Below are 15,955 nucleotides of genomic sequence, written 5' to 3' on the forward strand. Positions count from 1 at the left end.
ATTTTTTTGGGCCCAATCCTCCAGTTCAGCTGGTTCCATGATTCTGCAGCAATGGCAATTGGGGGAGTAAAAAAAACAGCATGAAAATCCTTTTCCTGTTTGTTGGGGGGGGGGGAAGGGGAGAGGAAGAGGATGGGGGAAGCAGTGCTGCATCCTGGGACGATGACACTCGTCACAACAGCCTCCGTGGTTAGTTGCACTGTGGGATAGCTTCCCACATTGCACTGCTTTCTAATTCGAATTAAGGCTGGTCAGTGTGGACGCAAGAAACCAGCACAAACACTGTAGTGTGGACAGTCTGCAGCGCTTTCTATAAATCGCTTTCTGAAATTTGAATTAAGCTCATTCGAATTAGTGCTGCAGTGTAGACATAGCCTGAGTAACTGTATGTGAAGCAAGACATAATTTGCAGACACTGCAGAAGGCTACAAGTCTGTGCAGAACTTGTGGAGGAGCAGCAAAGACTGGCCAAGGGCCCTGAAGCCAGAGAGGACCTGAAGGCAACTCTGAAGGACATAGAGCCAGTGGCTTGCTCAGGCTCTGAAAAGAAAAGGAGCCTGGAAAATAAGGCAGCCAAAGTGTCCCAGGTGCAGGAGATTAGCCAGGAAGTGGTCAGCATGTTATGGTTGGATGTTTAATTTTAAAGGGCAGTTTCATATGGACTAGTGCTATGGGGTTCAACAGCACTGTACAGTCTGTTAATTGCACCCGATTTTGAGTGGCCAGAGACTCTCTGGGTCTCCAGAGTCAGAGAGAATGGGATGTCTGTGGCCTTATTTAATGAGTCCAATGGCTGATCCCCATCCTTACCATCCCAGTTCAGGAGCACAGTCTGAGCTCAGATTCCGTACCCCAAAGCCAAAGTAAAGGAAAGACTCTCTCCCTGTTGAAAGAGGCTGTTGGGAAAGTGAAGATCGGGGCCTCCTTATCAGCATCAAAAACTGTCACCTGCCCCCGTTCATAGTCTAGATAAATCCCAAGCTTCCTGAGGACCCCATTCACAGGCAAGCAGGTCCTAGGAGAGGTGAGAGCCTGGTATTTACCACTCCAGTCATATTCCATAGCCCAGATCCCTTCCTCAGGATTACGCTTGATCCATCCCTTCCTCTTTACAGACTTTCTGGCCACCCCCACAGCCCAGCCTTTCCCATCCCCCACCTCCACCTCCCAGTAATGGCTCCCTGAGGTAAATCCCTCATGGCCCAGTGCACAGTCCCTAGAATCAAATCTCTCGGGATTGTTGGGCAGATCCTGCCGTGCCTCTCCCCATCTCACACATTTCCGATCCTCAGATAGGATGAGCTGGGGATGAGCCGTGTCTGGATCCAGAGTCACATTCACTGGGGAAAGCAAGAGAAAATCAGAGTGTTAGAGGCAGAGTTCAGCCTTGGGGAGGGTTTGACTATTTCAGTGACACAATCTGCCCCAGTGGAGAGTGACTCAGGGAATCTCCTTCCTCCAGGATTTACCTGGATGACAATGGAGAGCTGCTCTGAGACTTCAGCAAAGTGCAGAGGAGGTCCACTTCCCTGGCAGAGTTGGATCAATGGCAGAGCGAAAGGATTAGCTGGACCAACCCTGAGACTTGGAATCTTTCCACTTTCGCACCCACCACTTCCTCCCAGGCAGGAGGGGCACAGACAGGACTAGAGACCTTGAAGTCACAGTGGCCCCAAGAAATTGTAGGGCCCCTGAGTCCCCTGCATTGAGGGAAGATCAAATAAACTTAGCCCATCACTGACTGTGTTCTTAAAAACCTCCAGTGATGTCCCTTGAAGCCTAGTCCAGTGTTTAACAATCCTTATACTTAAAAAGGATTTCTAATATTGAACCTAGATCTCCCTTCTTGAAGATAAGCCAAATATTTCTTGTCCTATCTTAGTGGAAATAGAGAAAATTGACCCAGTCCTCATTACATCCCTTAATATATCTGAAGACTCATCAAGTCCCCCTCAGTCTCCTTTTCTCCAAACTCGACATGCCCAGTTTTTTTAACCTTTCCTCATAGGTCAGCTTTGCTAAACCTTTTCTCATTTTGGTAGCTATCCTGCGGACTCTCTCCAATTTGTCTACACCTTTCTTAAAGTGTAGTGCCCAGAACTGGACTCAGTACCCCAGTTGAAGTCTCACCAATGACAAGCAGAGACGGGACAATTCCCTCCCATGTCTTACATATGAAACCCCTGTTAATTCACTCCAGAATGACATTACACTTTTTTGCAGCAGTATCACATTATAGACTCACACTAGGATTGTGATCCACTATAACCCTCAGATCCTTTTCTGCAGTACTACTGCTCACCCAATTATTCCTCATTTTGTAGCTGTGCATTTGATTTTTCCTTTCTAAGTGTAGTAGTCTGCACTTAGTTTTACTGAATTTCTTCTTGTTGATTTCAGACCAATTCTCAAATTTGTCAGTTACTTTTTGAATTCTAATCCTGTCCTTCAAAGTGCTTGCAGCTTGGTGTCATCCACACATTTTATAAGCATGCCCTCCACTATATTACCTAAGTCATGGATAAAAATATTGACTAGTAATGAACTCTGGACAGACCCCTAGGGGACCCAACTAGATAGGTCCTGTCAGTTTGACGGGAAACTAGTGATAACTACTCCCTCAGTATGGTCTTTCAACCAGTTTTGCACCCACCTTATAGTAATTTCATTTAGACCATATTTCTCTAGTTTGCTTATGAGAATGTCATGTGGGACTGTGTCAAAAGCCTTACTAAAATTGACCCCCGCCCTCCATGAAGGCCTGACTGGGCGCCCCCCTCAGCTGAGCCAGCGCTGGGCTGTGGGGCTGCAGCGGTGGGTAAGTGCAGGGGTGGGGGGTGCACTGGGATGTCCCTTCATGATGGGCAGAGGGGGCAGGAGGCTGAAGGGCAGTTGCTTCCGCTTCCGCTCCTGTGCACCCCCCGCCCCGAATGTCATGAAGGGCCAGCCTGGCCCCCCCCCCAGACCGGGGAGTGAGGCCACCCCATCTGAGCCGTTGCTGGGCTGTGGGCCTGGAGCAGCGGGTAAGTGCACTCTAGACCAGCCCTTCAAGACGGGCAGAGGGCAGGGGGCACAGGAGGCTCTGAGGGGCACCCCATAGCGACTGCCCCCCCGCGCATAGTGAAGGGCTGGCCCAGCCCCTCTTCCCAGATTGGGGGGGATGAGGCTGGCCCTGTCCGAGTCAGTTCCAGGCCGCAGGTCTACAATTGGATAGCTGGGCACTAGGTAAGTGCGGGGAGTGGGGAGCAGCGGAGCCAAGCCTGCATTTACGCCCCCTGGGTGCCTCACGACCTCCCACAGGTACAAATCCCCCCTCCCAGAGGCAGCTGGGGGGTGGTGCCAGGACCCCTCCTGCCCTATGCGGGGGGGTGGGGGAGAGTGAGGCAGGGGGATGCAAATGTAGCCATTGTGAGTGACATAAGTTTCACCAGCATAAGAGCTTGTGTGGATAGCGCTATCTCAGCAGGAGAGCGTCTGCCACCGCTCGTTTAGGTGGTTTTATCATGTTGGGGGGAGAACTCTCTCCCGTCGACATAATGCTGCTACACAAGCGCTCTTACGGCTGCACAGCTGTACCGGCAGAGCTGTGCTGCTGCAAACTTTAAGTGTTGACTAGCCCTTAGGCTGAGAAGCTACAATCCCCTGCCTACAATCCTCTGTGTTCCCCTTTTTAAAGATTTGTCCTTCTCCCATCCTTGAGACATCACCCATCCTCCATGAGTTCCCAAGATAATCACTAGTGAGTCTGAAGCTGCTTCAGCTACTTCCTTAAGAACCTTAGGAAGAACTTCATCAGACCCCACTGACTTGGATACATTTATGTTATCTAAATATTCTTTAACCTGTTCTTTCTCTCTTTTGACTTGTGTTCCTTCCCCTCTGTTGTCAATATTAATTGTGTTAAGTATCTGGTCACAATTAAACTTTTTTAGTGAAGACTGAAGCAAAATAGGCATTAAATACCTTAGCCCAGAAGAAAAAAGAAGAAAGTTGTGATGAATGAGCTGAGTGCTGCAGGGACAAAGAGAAAAAGTATGCACGTCTGGGTCCTAGGTTGAGTCTGAAGTCCTGTATGCAGGAGCTGCTACCATGACTGGCTGCATTAGGAGCCACCAAAGGAGGAGATAGGGATGGCAAGTGTATTTTAGGAAGACACATAAGCACCTAACCTGGATTTAGGTGCTGAAGTCTCATTTTTAATGCCCTTGTGATCCACGAAACTTCTGCTTGTCTGCTGCCTAACCCTGTAGCTGCCTACATTTATCTGACACCTATATTTCTCCTTCTGGGTATGCTTACTCTAGCTGTCCAGTTACTTATCTCCCACCTAAACCCCACTGCAGTCCATGAACCAGGGAAGATAGGTGGAGAAATGCCTATCTTGTCTGTGGGACACAATCAAGTAGGCGTGCTGAGAGGCTGCCTAACTTCTCACAGAACGAGTGGGTGGGGCAAGAGAAGGTGTGGCCTTTGGCCCACTGATTAGGGTACTCACCGGGGATGTGAGCAATCTCTTGTTCAAGCCCCCTTTCTACCTGATGAGGAAAAAGGATTTGAATAGGGATTGTGCATCTCTCAGGTGAGTGCTCCAACCCCTGGGATATTAGATATTCTGCTATGGGGGGAATCTCTCTTATTGAATTTGTACAACTGTAATTTAATAATTTAATATTAACTGGGCCAAGGGAATAGTGGAACTGTAATTCATTGGTTAGGTCACTCAACTGAGATATGGGAAACACCTGTTCAGATCCCTTCTCCTCACCAGGGAGAGGGTGGATTTGAACCAGGAGTCTCCCACATTCCACTCAAGTGCCTTAACCATGGGACTAAAAATTGTATGGAACACCTTTCTCTTCTGGCCATTTGGTGTGGGGCTAGGCAGGCACCTAACTCTATCTCACAAGAAATGATTTAGGCAACTGGCCATGGGACTCCAGGAGAGGGACTCCAGGCTGTGGATCACAAGCAGACATAAGTGCCTCTCTGAAGCCTGGACGTAAGTGCCTGTCTCTGTAAAAGTGATGGGGTTTAGCACCTTCCCATCAGCATCTCCCATCGGCTAGCTAACGTGGCTCCCTGCTTAGCACAGCAGCTTTTGTGAATCATATTTTCAGGTGCCCATTTCGCCCCATTCATTGTGGAGGTAGCTTTGGTGCCTAACTCAGGCTTTGTGGATTGCAGTGTTCCTGTTATTTCTAGGTGTTGTGAGGCATTGTCTCAGCATAAGTCCCTTTATGGCTCTGGACCCCACTGGTGCAATGGCAGCCAAATGGGTGAAGAAAAAGTGTGGTAAAAATTTCCTCTCTTCCTGTACCTCTTGTCTCCTTGTCCCCTGCAATAGTAGTCTCCAGTTTGGGAAACAACAGATTATGGAAAGTAGCAACACCAGCTACTCCATTCTTCTCACCTAGCTATCATTGCTTCACTGTGCTCGGTCTCCCTCTTTAATCTTTAGAACCAGAGTCTTTGTCCCTATTTATATTTTATCTCCCCGATGTCCTAGCATAGAAGATTAGGGTTGGAAGGGACCTCAGGAGGTCATCTAGTCCAGCTGCCTGCTCAAAGCTCTACTCTATCTGTTAATACTCTATGAAGATTTAGCTACTAGACCCAAAATTCAATGTATTTCTCTTTCACAGCCCATGGCTCTGTTCCAAATGAGCTCTCTCCCAAGCACTGAGGGCTGAAGATTAGAAGAAGACAAGAACAGCAACAACATGTGGTTGTTTTGTTGGCAAAGTAAACTCAGCCTTGGCTCTGTAGTATGGGCTAGAAAGACATGCATTCCACTGGCTCCATAGATGGACTGGGGAGAACTCTCAGATGGCACAGTAGTTGGTGGTGCACATGCAAGCCGAGGGCAGAAAGCAGGAATAGTTGCTATGAAATCTAGATATATTATGGTGTGGCAGGACACAGCTATAAAATCTGTCTCTCCTCATAGTATCTGTGAAATACAGATTGCAAGTGAAGTCTGCCCTGAACTATCAAGCGCTGCTCCATTCATATGTTCCAGGTTTGGTGCCACATTTCCTCCTCGGTTTTGGGATTTGGATAATGGTAATATGTGATCTTGAATTACCTGGGTGTGTGAAGACTCTTCTCCATCCTGAAAGCAGACACATAATTAGAGATAGGAAACTGACTGAACAAACACTATAATAATAGGATTTGATATTGTACAAAATGATCGATTGGAGGGAAATTGAGATCGTAATTCTAGTAAACATTTACCACGATATAAACAGTAGAGCTGATCTTAAAAAGTAATTTACATCACAAGGGCACAAGGGATGTTCTGATATTTTGACATTTGTTTTTGTCCTGAATCAGGGCAAAACATGGAAATATCAAAACTTCTTGCAGAACAAAATATTTTAACATTCCTGACTCAAGACAAAACATTCAAACCTGAATGAAACATGTGGTTTCAGGTTGGTTTGACATTAATCTGTGTCTGTGTGACATACTACGCTGATTCATGGGAGATGTTGCTAAGGTCACTCATGCCTCCATGCTTTGCCAGAGAAGAGAGCAAAGTGCATTACAGGTGATGTAGTTTAACCCAACTACAACTTCCAGTGGGTATGATGACGGCTTAGATGGACACAGGCTAATGTTGACCCAGTCCAAAACAAAACATTTCATTTTGATTTTCCATTGGAAAAATCTTTAAATATTGGCACAATTGACATATTCCTGTGAATTTTTTTTTTTTAAATGAACCCAATCAGCTCCAACACATAATCAGTAATTGTCTCAGAGGCTACATATTTAAACAGACTGGTTAAATTATACAAAGTCTCTTTAACAATATGTATACTTGTTAATACCCACAGTTTCCTTGCTGATGCACTAAAATTATATTGCAAAACTTATACTAAAGGCTAGAGGGTGGTCCATTTGAAGTCACAGGGAGTAACACTATATACTTAATGCCACTAATTTGGGGTAGCTAAGCCTTTGACTCCACCCCATGGTCTGCTCAAGGAATGTCCTTTCAGTTTTCAGGCCAATAACCATCACCGCTTTCTGGACAGGATCCACATCCCTCTCTTCTGACTGGAAGTTTGGGCTGCAGCTCCTCTGTAATTCCCCTTTTTTATCCAACAGGGCTGACTAAGGCCAGGTCTAAACTCAAAGGTTAAGTCTATCCAGCCACATTGCTCAGGGATGTGAAAAACCCACAACTGGGAGCAATGTCGTTAAACCGACCTGACTTCTGGTATAGACAGTGCTAGGTCAACAGAAGAACTATGGGGGGGAGGGTTTAACTATGCCGACAGAAGAATTCCTCCCTTCTCTGTAGTGTCTCCATTGAAGCACTGCAGTGGGAGCAGCTGTGACAATGTAGCGTTTCAAGTGTAGGCAATTGAGCCCGAAGAGTCCAACCCCTGCACTTTGCTTTCTCCCCAAGGGCTATGACCAGTGTTTGCCGGTGGTTATAAGTAACCAAACAGCTCTTTCAAAGCAGAGTACATCTATTTTAGGATAAAAAAACTTTACAGAGAAACCATATAAAACAATAAATGGATCTAAATGCATATTTAAGCTTTACCAGTGGTCCTCCCTCAATTCTAGGGAGACACTGCTATGTTCAAGTCCTTCCAACTCTTCTAACCCCATCCCTTCAACAAAAGTTCAGTTCAAGCTGCCCCTTTATGCCCCAACTTATTTATTTGTCTCCTGTGTCTTTCGAAGCCTGCCTGAACCTGTCTGTGCAAATCACCCCAGGAATTTGTACTTCCCTAGAGCTGGTTACAGTAGGGGGAATGCAGAAATTACACCCAATGTTTTTAGTTCCTGAAATAGTTGCAATAACACACCCTTATTGAGTAGAATACAATTCCTAGCCCACAAGGTTCCATATTACAGCTAAACATTTAATATAATTGTCCCCATTGGTTGCAATGTATGTCACAATTATGTTCAAAGATTTATAGTCATATTGGAAAATAAGGTTACTAAAATGAGTATTTGAATACCTTTCTCATACACTTACTATTTCTTTGGGGCGGGGTTTTCAAAAGCACCTAAGTGAATTAGGAGCACAGGTCCCATTGAACATTATGGGAATTTGCATTCCTAATTCATAGATTTTAAAGCCATTAAGTACTACTAGAGCATGTGCTTTGTTCATCTGCATAACACAGACCAGACAATATAACCCAGTAATTATTGTGTGAGGCCCATAGTTGCTGTATGAGCTAGAACAGATCTTTTGGAAAGCTATTCAGTCTTGATTTAAAGACATAAGCACTTTTGAAAATCCTACCCTTGAGTCACAGACACAACTATGTGGCTTCAGGTCCTCACTACAAAGACGAAGAAGTTTAACTGTTTCTTTTCACTTACATGTTGCACCTCATACCTTTCTTACGTACCATTGTCAGTTCCAAAGGCTAACACATCATTTCTATTCAAAGAACCTAAGACTTTTAAAAATCACTTTTGATGAGAAATTTCTCAAGCTCACTGTTAAAAATAGTGCAATTAAACAACAAAACTCCAAACTATCAAACAAACACACTTATGAGGATATAAATTTGTGCACAATATATTATTGTAGGGGGAAAGAGTAGAAGACTTACTAAGTTCTGCTGCAAGTGTCTCTGAGAAAACAAACAGAAATACATATGTATTATTCTGATTATTATAACTTTTCCCCATAGTTAAAGGACTGTGTTCTTAACTGGTGAATTTATCCGTGACTTCCACACTATTAAAGCTCCTCAGAGGGTTTGCACTGGAGTCTACTGGCAGAGTGGCCACACAGGGACATCAGCACCTCAGGCACAGCGGAGAAAGGGTCACATAGGCTAGTGCGGAAGGCTGCATGGGACAGGATGCCAATCCTGTGGTAGCAGTAGCTTCCGCAAGTAGGGCACATTTACAGAGGAGATGTGATTCTTCTGCACAACAGTCTCACACCTTGGAGCTCCACTGGATTTCATCTGCCCACCTGCAGTGAGTCTCATGGGGCTCCAGGGACTTCAAATGGCAATTGAACTGCCTCTTATCTATGGAGTGAATGGTACCCATAGTATCTGGGCAGGGCACCTCATAATACCCCTTGTAATGTATTAACATCCCCAGCCAAAGGAAATTAGCATTTCCCCACCTATTTTGCCTATGTGACCTGATCCAGGTGGCATCCTGAAAGCATGCTTAACTCCACACAATGTAGTAGGGGGTGGGAAATGGGTTCCCTCATAATTTTAGCCTACTGGTAAGGGCAATTATCCAGGATGCATGAAACCTCTGTTCAGTTCCCTCTTCTGCCTGACATGGAGGGAAAAAATTGAACTTGGATTCCTGGCTTCGGAATGCCCTAGCCACGGGGCTGATCTGAGGTGAGTCTCTCGACTGTATAAAGAAGTCAATAAGCATTGGGGATGACAAGTGCATAGGGCACTTGTCTGAGAGACAGGAACCCCCAAGGTCAAATCCCTTCTTTCTATAAGTCAAAGGGGGGGGGAGGGGGGAACAGCCAGGGTATCCCACCTTTTGGCTGAGTGCCCTAGCCTATGGGCTGAAGGTTGTCTGGGAAGCTTCTGCCACTATTTTGTGTGGCATTCTGTGTGCACTACTGTCATTCTTGTAAGAAATGTCCCAGGCACCTGAGTCCCGAAACAGGCTCTTGGCTCAGGATCCCGAACGGAGATATGTGACTCCCTCCAACCCGGACTTCAGCTCCTAACTCCATGAGAAGGGTGGGGCTGAAGGCACAACCCTCTCTTCAGCATCTTCTATGGCTACCTCAGGTCATTCCCTGCTTAGCATACTAGCTTTTGTGGATCCCCTTTTTAGGCATCTCTCTTCCCATGCATTGTGCAGGGAGCCCAGGTGCCTAAGCCAGGGCTTGGATTTCCCTGTGTGTCTAGGCACCTACAAGGCTAGGTGCTGCAACACCTAACTCCCTTTGTGCATTTGGGCAAAAGTGACTTCCCTCAGGTCACACAGGGAGCCACTGGTGAAGCAAAGAATTGAACCAGGTCTCCCAAGGTACAGACCAGTGCCCTCACCATAAAGCACAATTTCCCTCTACTCTTATGGAATGATAGTCAATTGTCTTTTTCTGTTACACTGTATTTTGTGTTGAATGCTTTACCTTTTATTCTGAAGAGATAAACAATGAGGCCAATGCAAACAAACAAAACCACCAGAATCACACAAAGAGCCACAATCCATGGGGAGACCTTTGTGAAAAAAGCATCTGCAAAGACAAAATCCCAGAACTTGCATTATTTGGGAATCTAGTTCCAAAGTCAAATCATTGTATTACAAATAAATACATGTGAATTTGTGTGAGAGAGGTTACACATATAAGTCTGTCTGCACCGAACAGAAGATCAGAAAAACATTAATAAAGTCATTATAAAAATATTTTCATGGGCAGTATTATTAACATTGTTTGGATAAATCACCAATTCGGCTGCACATTTGGAAAGAAGTGCATTATATTATTATCTTGGTCAATAGATTCAGTCCTCCTGTGGTGGAGATGACATGACATATGGAATAATGACTAACAGATGGGATTTTTTTTTTTAAAGTTTTCAATCACTCCATAGCAAAATTAATTTCCACATAGTAATCTTGGTCACATTTTATATAAACTTTCTATTTATAAACAGTTTATGAAGGGATAATTACCTGAGATTCTAACTTTTAAAAATGTTACCTTTAATGTATTTTGGATGAGATTTTCAAAAGAGCCTTTTAACTCCTTTGTACATTTATATTCACTTTAACAGATTTATCTCAGAGGATTTCCTTAGGTGTTTTGTTTTTTAGTGACCCTTAATTCTGCTGAAGATCCCTTTTCCAGTTTCAAACATCCTCATTAAAATTTGAGGAAGAGACCTGAATACTGATGCGAAAATTATATATATATATTTCTCACATGAATAATTTTTTATTTATATAATTCAAGCTAACCAAATGAATTCCAGGAGGGTTCTGCTTTCTCTCATCGTAGAGACAAGCAAATTTCAGGAAGGTAGCCTCTCGCTAGCCATAAAACCATGTTTATTGCCCATAGGTTTGCTTTAACAAATCCAGAAAAGCTGCATTTTAAACTTCATCTTGCTTTAATTTTCTATGTCAATTTCTTTGATACTGTGTTTTGAAAAATGGATGTAAGCTTGGTTGTTGTGACTGATGTTTTGTGTAGACTGTATGATAGGAGTTTTAATTGAAAAGACTGTAACTGATTAACACAATTTGATCAAGACTTCAAAGAGGGGTAATACTGAAGATCCTTATCAAACCCATAAAACTTAGGGGTAAAAGTGAGCCCTGCCTTCCATCCTTTGCAAAGAAAAGCCTCTAGGAAAAAAAACGTGTAGTTGGAAATGTTTTAAACCTTTGGGGCTAGAATCACAAAAGGATTTAGATGCCTAACTGCCACCTTAGGAGCCTAAATCCCAGAATCAGGCCCCTCTGGGGTTCACAAAACCCCTGCTCAGCTGCTGCTAAACTTTGTGGGTAGCTAAACTCATTCAGAGTTTAAATGTTTGCAGTAAAAGTTCTCTATATATGGATGTTTCTGCTTCTGAACATACACCCTGCAGCCTCATTCTGGGTGTCCAGATGTCTAAACCACAGAGCGTTTCATGAACGGGGGAGAGGGGGTGTGTGTGTGAGTGGGGGGAAGATAGGCATTCTGCCACCTAACTCGCCAGCAGAGCCCTTTATGAGAGGCATGCTCAGGGGCTGCCTGATAGTTTGGCAAAGTGAGTTTACAGAAAATGACAGTGGCAGCAGCCATCCCTCATATATTTTAGCTCAGTGTTAGGGTGCTCATCATATATTTTAGCCCAGTGTTAGGGTGCTCATCAGGGGATACCCCTCATTCAAGCCCCCACCTCCATCTGAAAGGGGACTTGAGCAGGGATCTGTCACTATTTGCATGTATGCCTTAGCCACTGGGCTCTGGGATATTCTAATATGAGGATTTCTCACCCTCTTCCACTGAAGCTGTTCAGCTTAGAATAAATCATTATAAAAAGTCGATACAAGAGGACAGGATTCTCCCCACCCCCGCCCAAGAGAGTTGCACTAACCTTCAGGGTGTAAAGTCATTCTCATCCTTGACAGCTCTCTTTCCCTCTCCAGTGACCTTTTCCTTATTTAACCCACAGTGGAACAACTTCAACAGGAAAGACTGAGGTACCTTCCCTCCCATAACCTAAGTGTGGCTCACCTGAAAGGTAGGAGACCCCTGTTCAAATCCCTTTTATTCCTCAGATGGAATGGGGACTTGAACCAGGGTCTCTCCATGTCCCAGGTGAGTAGCATCACTATGCATAAGTTCCTTTGTGAATCTATCCTCTTGTTTATATCTTAAATTTTAAAAGGAAAAACAACTTTGTGAAGTGCATACCTGCACATACATTAGCTACATGCAAGCTTCTAATGTAATTTCTGAGTATCATTGTTCTGTAAACAGCAAAATGTTTTATATACCAACCTGAAAGCTAATGACTTTGCTAAATTAATTACTAATGCAAGGAGCTATTTGAGTATAAAATATTAAATTAATGGGGAATTAATTAACTAATTAATTACTGTCTGCTCAAACAACTTCCTCACCCAACTCAGGAACACAGGAATAATCATCGCTTCAAAAATTGTTATATAATCAACTTCTTTAATAACTGTTTAATACAATGACTGTCTTTAATAATTATTTAATTAAAAAAACCCTCTTTTAAGAATTAAAACTTTTAAGTTTAAACTTAAACTTAACTCTACTGAACTTTCTATAAAGAACAGGAGTGTTTGGACTTTTCAACAAGAAATGAAATCCTGTTTTCAAACTCTATAATAAAACTAAAGAAATATCTTAGAAATTGATTGAGTAACAAAAAGAGTTAAAACTCTACCTTTAAAGATATTCTGAGATTCTCTCACCACAAGAACAAAGGAAATGTCACTGTCAAGAAAGAATTACATCCCTAATGCATACATGCCATAATAAACTGCATATTCATAAAAGGAAGAGACTCCTAAAGATGACCTATAAAGATACTGATCCAATGAAAGAATTACAACAAACAACTCTGAATTTAAACAAGCCTGAAAGAGGTGTGTTTTTGTATAATTACATGAAAATTGGAAAGTAAAGGGTATAAAAACACTGAATCGAATACCTCTCACACACATCCGCTGCTATCCTACTTAAACAGCAAGCACTTCAAAACTCATCCTGTCCATCTCTATAAGCAAGCTGCTATAGACCATTAGAACGAACAGAAAAGACACAAAACAAACAAGAAGAAACCCACCAACCCAAGGAAAAGTTCCTCAAGACTTCAATATGGATTGGTAAGAAAAAGTTAACTGCCAAGGAATTAGATTAAAAACCTCTAGTAATGAATTGATTGGGATATGGAAATGTTATTGTAACTTAAAATATTAATAGTTTATCCTGTTAGTCACTAGATAGTTACCCATGTGCTCCTGGAAAAGAAACAGGGTAAACATTGGTAAACAGAGAAACAGTGGAATCTAACTGGATTTAAGATTCTCATCATTTGTTATTTGGCCTGTCTTAAGACAGCTCCTTAAATAGCTTCTTCTAACTAATTGATTTAAATATTTTGTTCAATTTCATAGAATTTAAGTTACAGAGGGGTAGTCATGTTAGTCTGTATACGGCAAAAACAACGAGAGTCCTGTAGCACCTTAAAGACTAACAAATTTCTGCAGGCATAAGCTTTCATGGGCTGCAACCCATTTCATGAGATGCATGAAGTCATCTGACGAAGTGGGTTGCAGCCCACGAAAACTTATGCCCGCAGAAATTTGTTAGTTTTTAAGGTGCTACAGGACTCTGGTTTTTTTTGTTTTTGTTTAATAGAATTTAAGATTGCTCACTTTGCCCAATTATAAACGAGACGGGTTTCACTTTCCCTTAAACGATTTATTTTGCCCCTACATAAACAGTTTAAGTATCTATAAGATTCTAAGCAGAGCTCACAATAAATCTGGGAAACAATATGCTTTGGTCTTGATTTGCCAAACAAAGAATACCTGAGAGGTGGTCCACTCTCAAAAGTGCAATTTTTATTAAAAGATTTCCATGGAGAGGCATGCAGAAGAGATTATAATGGAGGTTATCAGTTTATCATGTGTTCTGTCATTTGTGTTGTTTTGTTCAATGTTTTCTTTTGCTTTCTTTAATAAATTAAATAGCGCTGGTTAATAATTGTCAGTTTTGACCATGTTGTCCCTCTAATGTATATAAAAGAACCATTGCCCTTAAAATAGTGGGAATCACACCCCTGTACTTTCAGCACAAGAAACATCTAGTAAGAGCTAGCCTAGATTGCTTGTTTCTCTAAACTCAATATCATTAGCAATTTTAAAAATCTCCCAACAGTTTAAAATTACCCCTTTATACCCCATAGAATTTCACATTCATACCTCAGTGATCAGAAGTAGCATTAACATCTTTGGTGAGATACCTACAAAAAACTTGACTATGTTTAAGCCAGCATTTCTCAAATGTGGCCACCATGGATGCATATGGCCACCAAGGGTTTTTCTTGTGGCCACAGCCTCCGGGGCAGTGATTGGAGGGTGGGGGCAAAGCAACGGCTCTTCCCCTGAGGCCACCAGCAGAGGTTGGGGCCTGTTCCCCTCTGGAGACACAAACGCTGGAGGATCAGGCAGCCTGTGAGTTCCCCACCTTCCAGGGGCTGGTGGAGCTCAGGCTTCACCCTTCAGTCCTGGGGTGGCAGGCAGTAGGCTCAGGCTGCAGGACTCTGACTGGCCCCCCTGGCCTCCGCTGTCTCCTTTGACTCCCAATCCAGGGCTTAATTTGTCCCCAGACTTGCCAGGGCTGAGTAAGTCTGTTGTGAAAAGTGATATTTGTATGTCTGTTAATATCACTTTTCACAGCAGACTTAGTATCTAGCTGGGAGGCTATGAAAAGTGATATTCACTTTCCACAGCAGCAGACTTATTAGCTAGTGTTAAAGAAAAAAAGCAACCAAAAAACCAAAAGAAACAACAACAAAAAAGACAAGAACATGCAAAGCACCTTATTTTTGTTTCTATTCTGTTTAGGTCCAGTAAAGAATAGAGACAAATGTACATTCTTTTTATTACTGAGTCTGGAAAAAACCCCAAATAAATCAATTACAATGATTTGGACATGTGTATGTGAATATTTATTTGTTTTCCCCAGAGTTATGTATTTTAGAAAATATTGGCAGAGTGGCCACTAGCAAGAGTTGGTGGCCACACATGGAGGTCACCAAAATTTTATTGTGAGAACCCCTGGTTTAGGCACTAGACCTAACAACTGGGCTACTGGAAAAAACACATGTCCATGGAAATTTTCAAAATTTCAAAGTTGTTTCAGTTTCTCAAGGTTCAAAACATCTTTTTTCACATTTTCCAATTTTAAAAAAAATAAATAAAAAAATCACATTTTCATTCTTCACTCCTTTTCCTCCTTCTTGGCCACTGAATATAATAAAATGATTAATGTGCAGGGGCTTTTTTTCCCCCCTACACTTTTTCCATGGAGCAGTAATGTTGACTACAGGGGTGTCATTTCTAAAATATCTTGACGTGCTGTGGAAGTTTGAAAAGATATGATGTTAAAAGTGCACTAGGAAATGATTAGTGTGCACCAGCAGGGTCTGTATGGACCAGTTGATGCGCAACACATTAGCGCATTTTAGAAATCACACCTCCATAGTGTTCATTATTGCACTGTGGAGACAAGCGCTCAGTTTTAAACATTTTTCCAACTTTGGAAAAATTAGATTGGTAAATTTATACTACCAAGCCACTCTGCCTCCTTTTGCTATTGTGTAGCTTCAGTCCCTTCATTACCATTCGTATGGCTTCAGGCAAAATGTGAGGTTTCAATGTTGCTGGTTTATTTTTTTTATTAATGTAGTTGTATTTGGTATAGAGATATTTAAATTCA

General features: G+C 42.7%; 1 protein-coding gene across 1 annotated transcript in view; it reads right to left on the minus strand.

Moving 5' to 3' along the window:
* Positions 1-237: 237 nt before the first annotated feature.
* Positions 238-15,955, minus strand: part of LOC137161874 (butyrophilin subfamily 1 member A1-like) — a 38,913-nt gene continuing 23,195 nt past the window's right edge. The window contains exons 5-8 of the mRNA XM_067561390.1: positions 10,115-10,219; positions 8,595-8,615; positions 6,086-6,112; positions 238-1,340 (exon numbers count right to left, since the gene is read on the minus strand). Coding sequence (XP_067417491.1) covers positions 820-1,340; positions 6,086-6,112; positions 8,595-8,615; positions 10,115-10,219 — 674 coding nt within the window. The 3' untranslated portion in view covers positions 238-819. The remainder of the gene's footprint in view (positions 1,341-6,085; positions 6,113-8,594; positions 8,616-10,114; positions 10,220-15,955) is intronic.

The sequence above is a fragment of the Emydura macquarii genome, unplaced genomic scaffold, assembly GCF_026122565.2.
Source record: "Emydura macquarii macquarii isolate MOO-44397 ecotype Brisbane River unplaced genomic scaffold, CSIRO-AGI_Emac_v2 contig_2393, whole genome shotgun sequence".
Classification (NCBI taxonomy): Eukaryota; Metazoa; Chordata; order Testudines; family Chelidae; genus Emydura; species Emydura macquarii.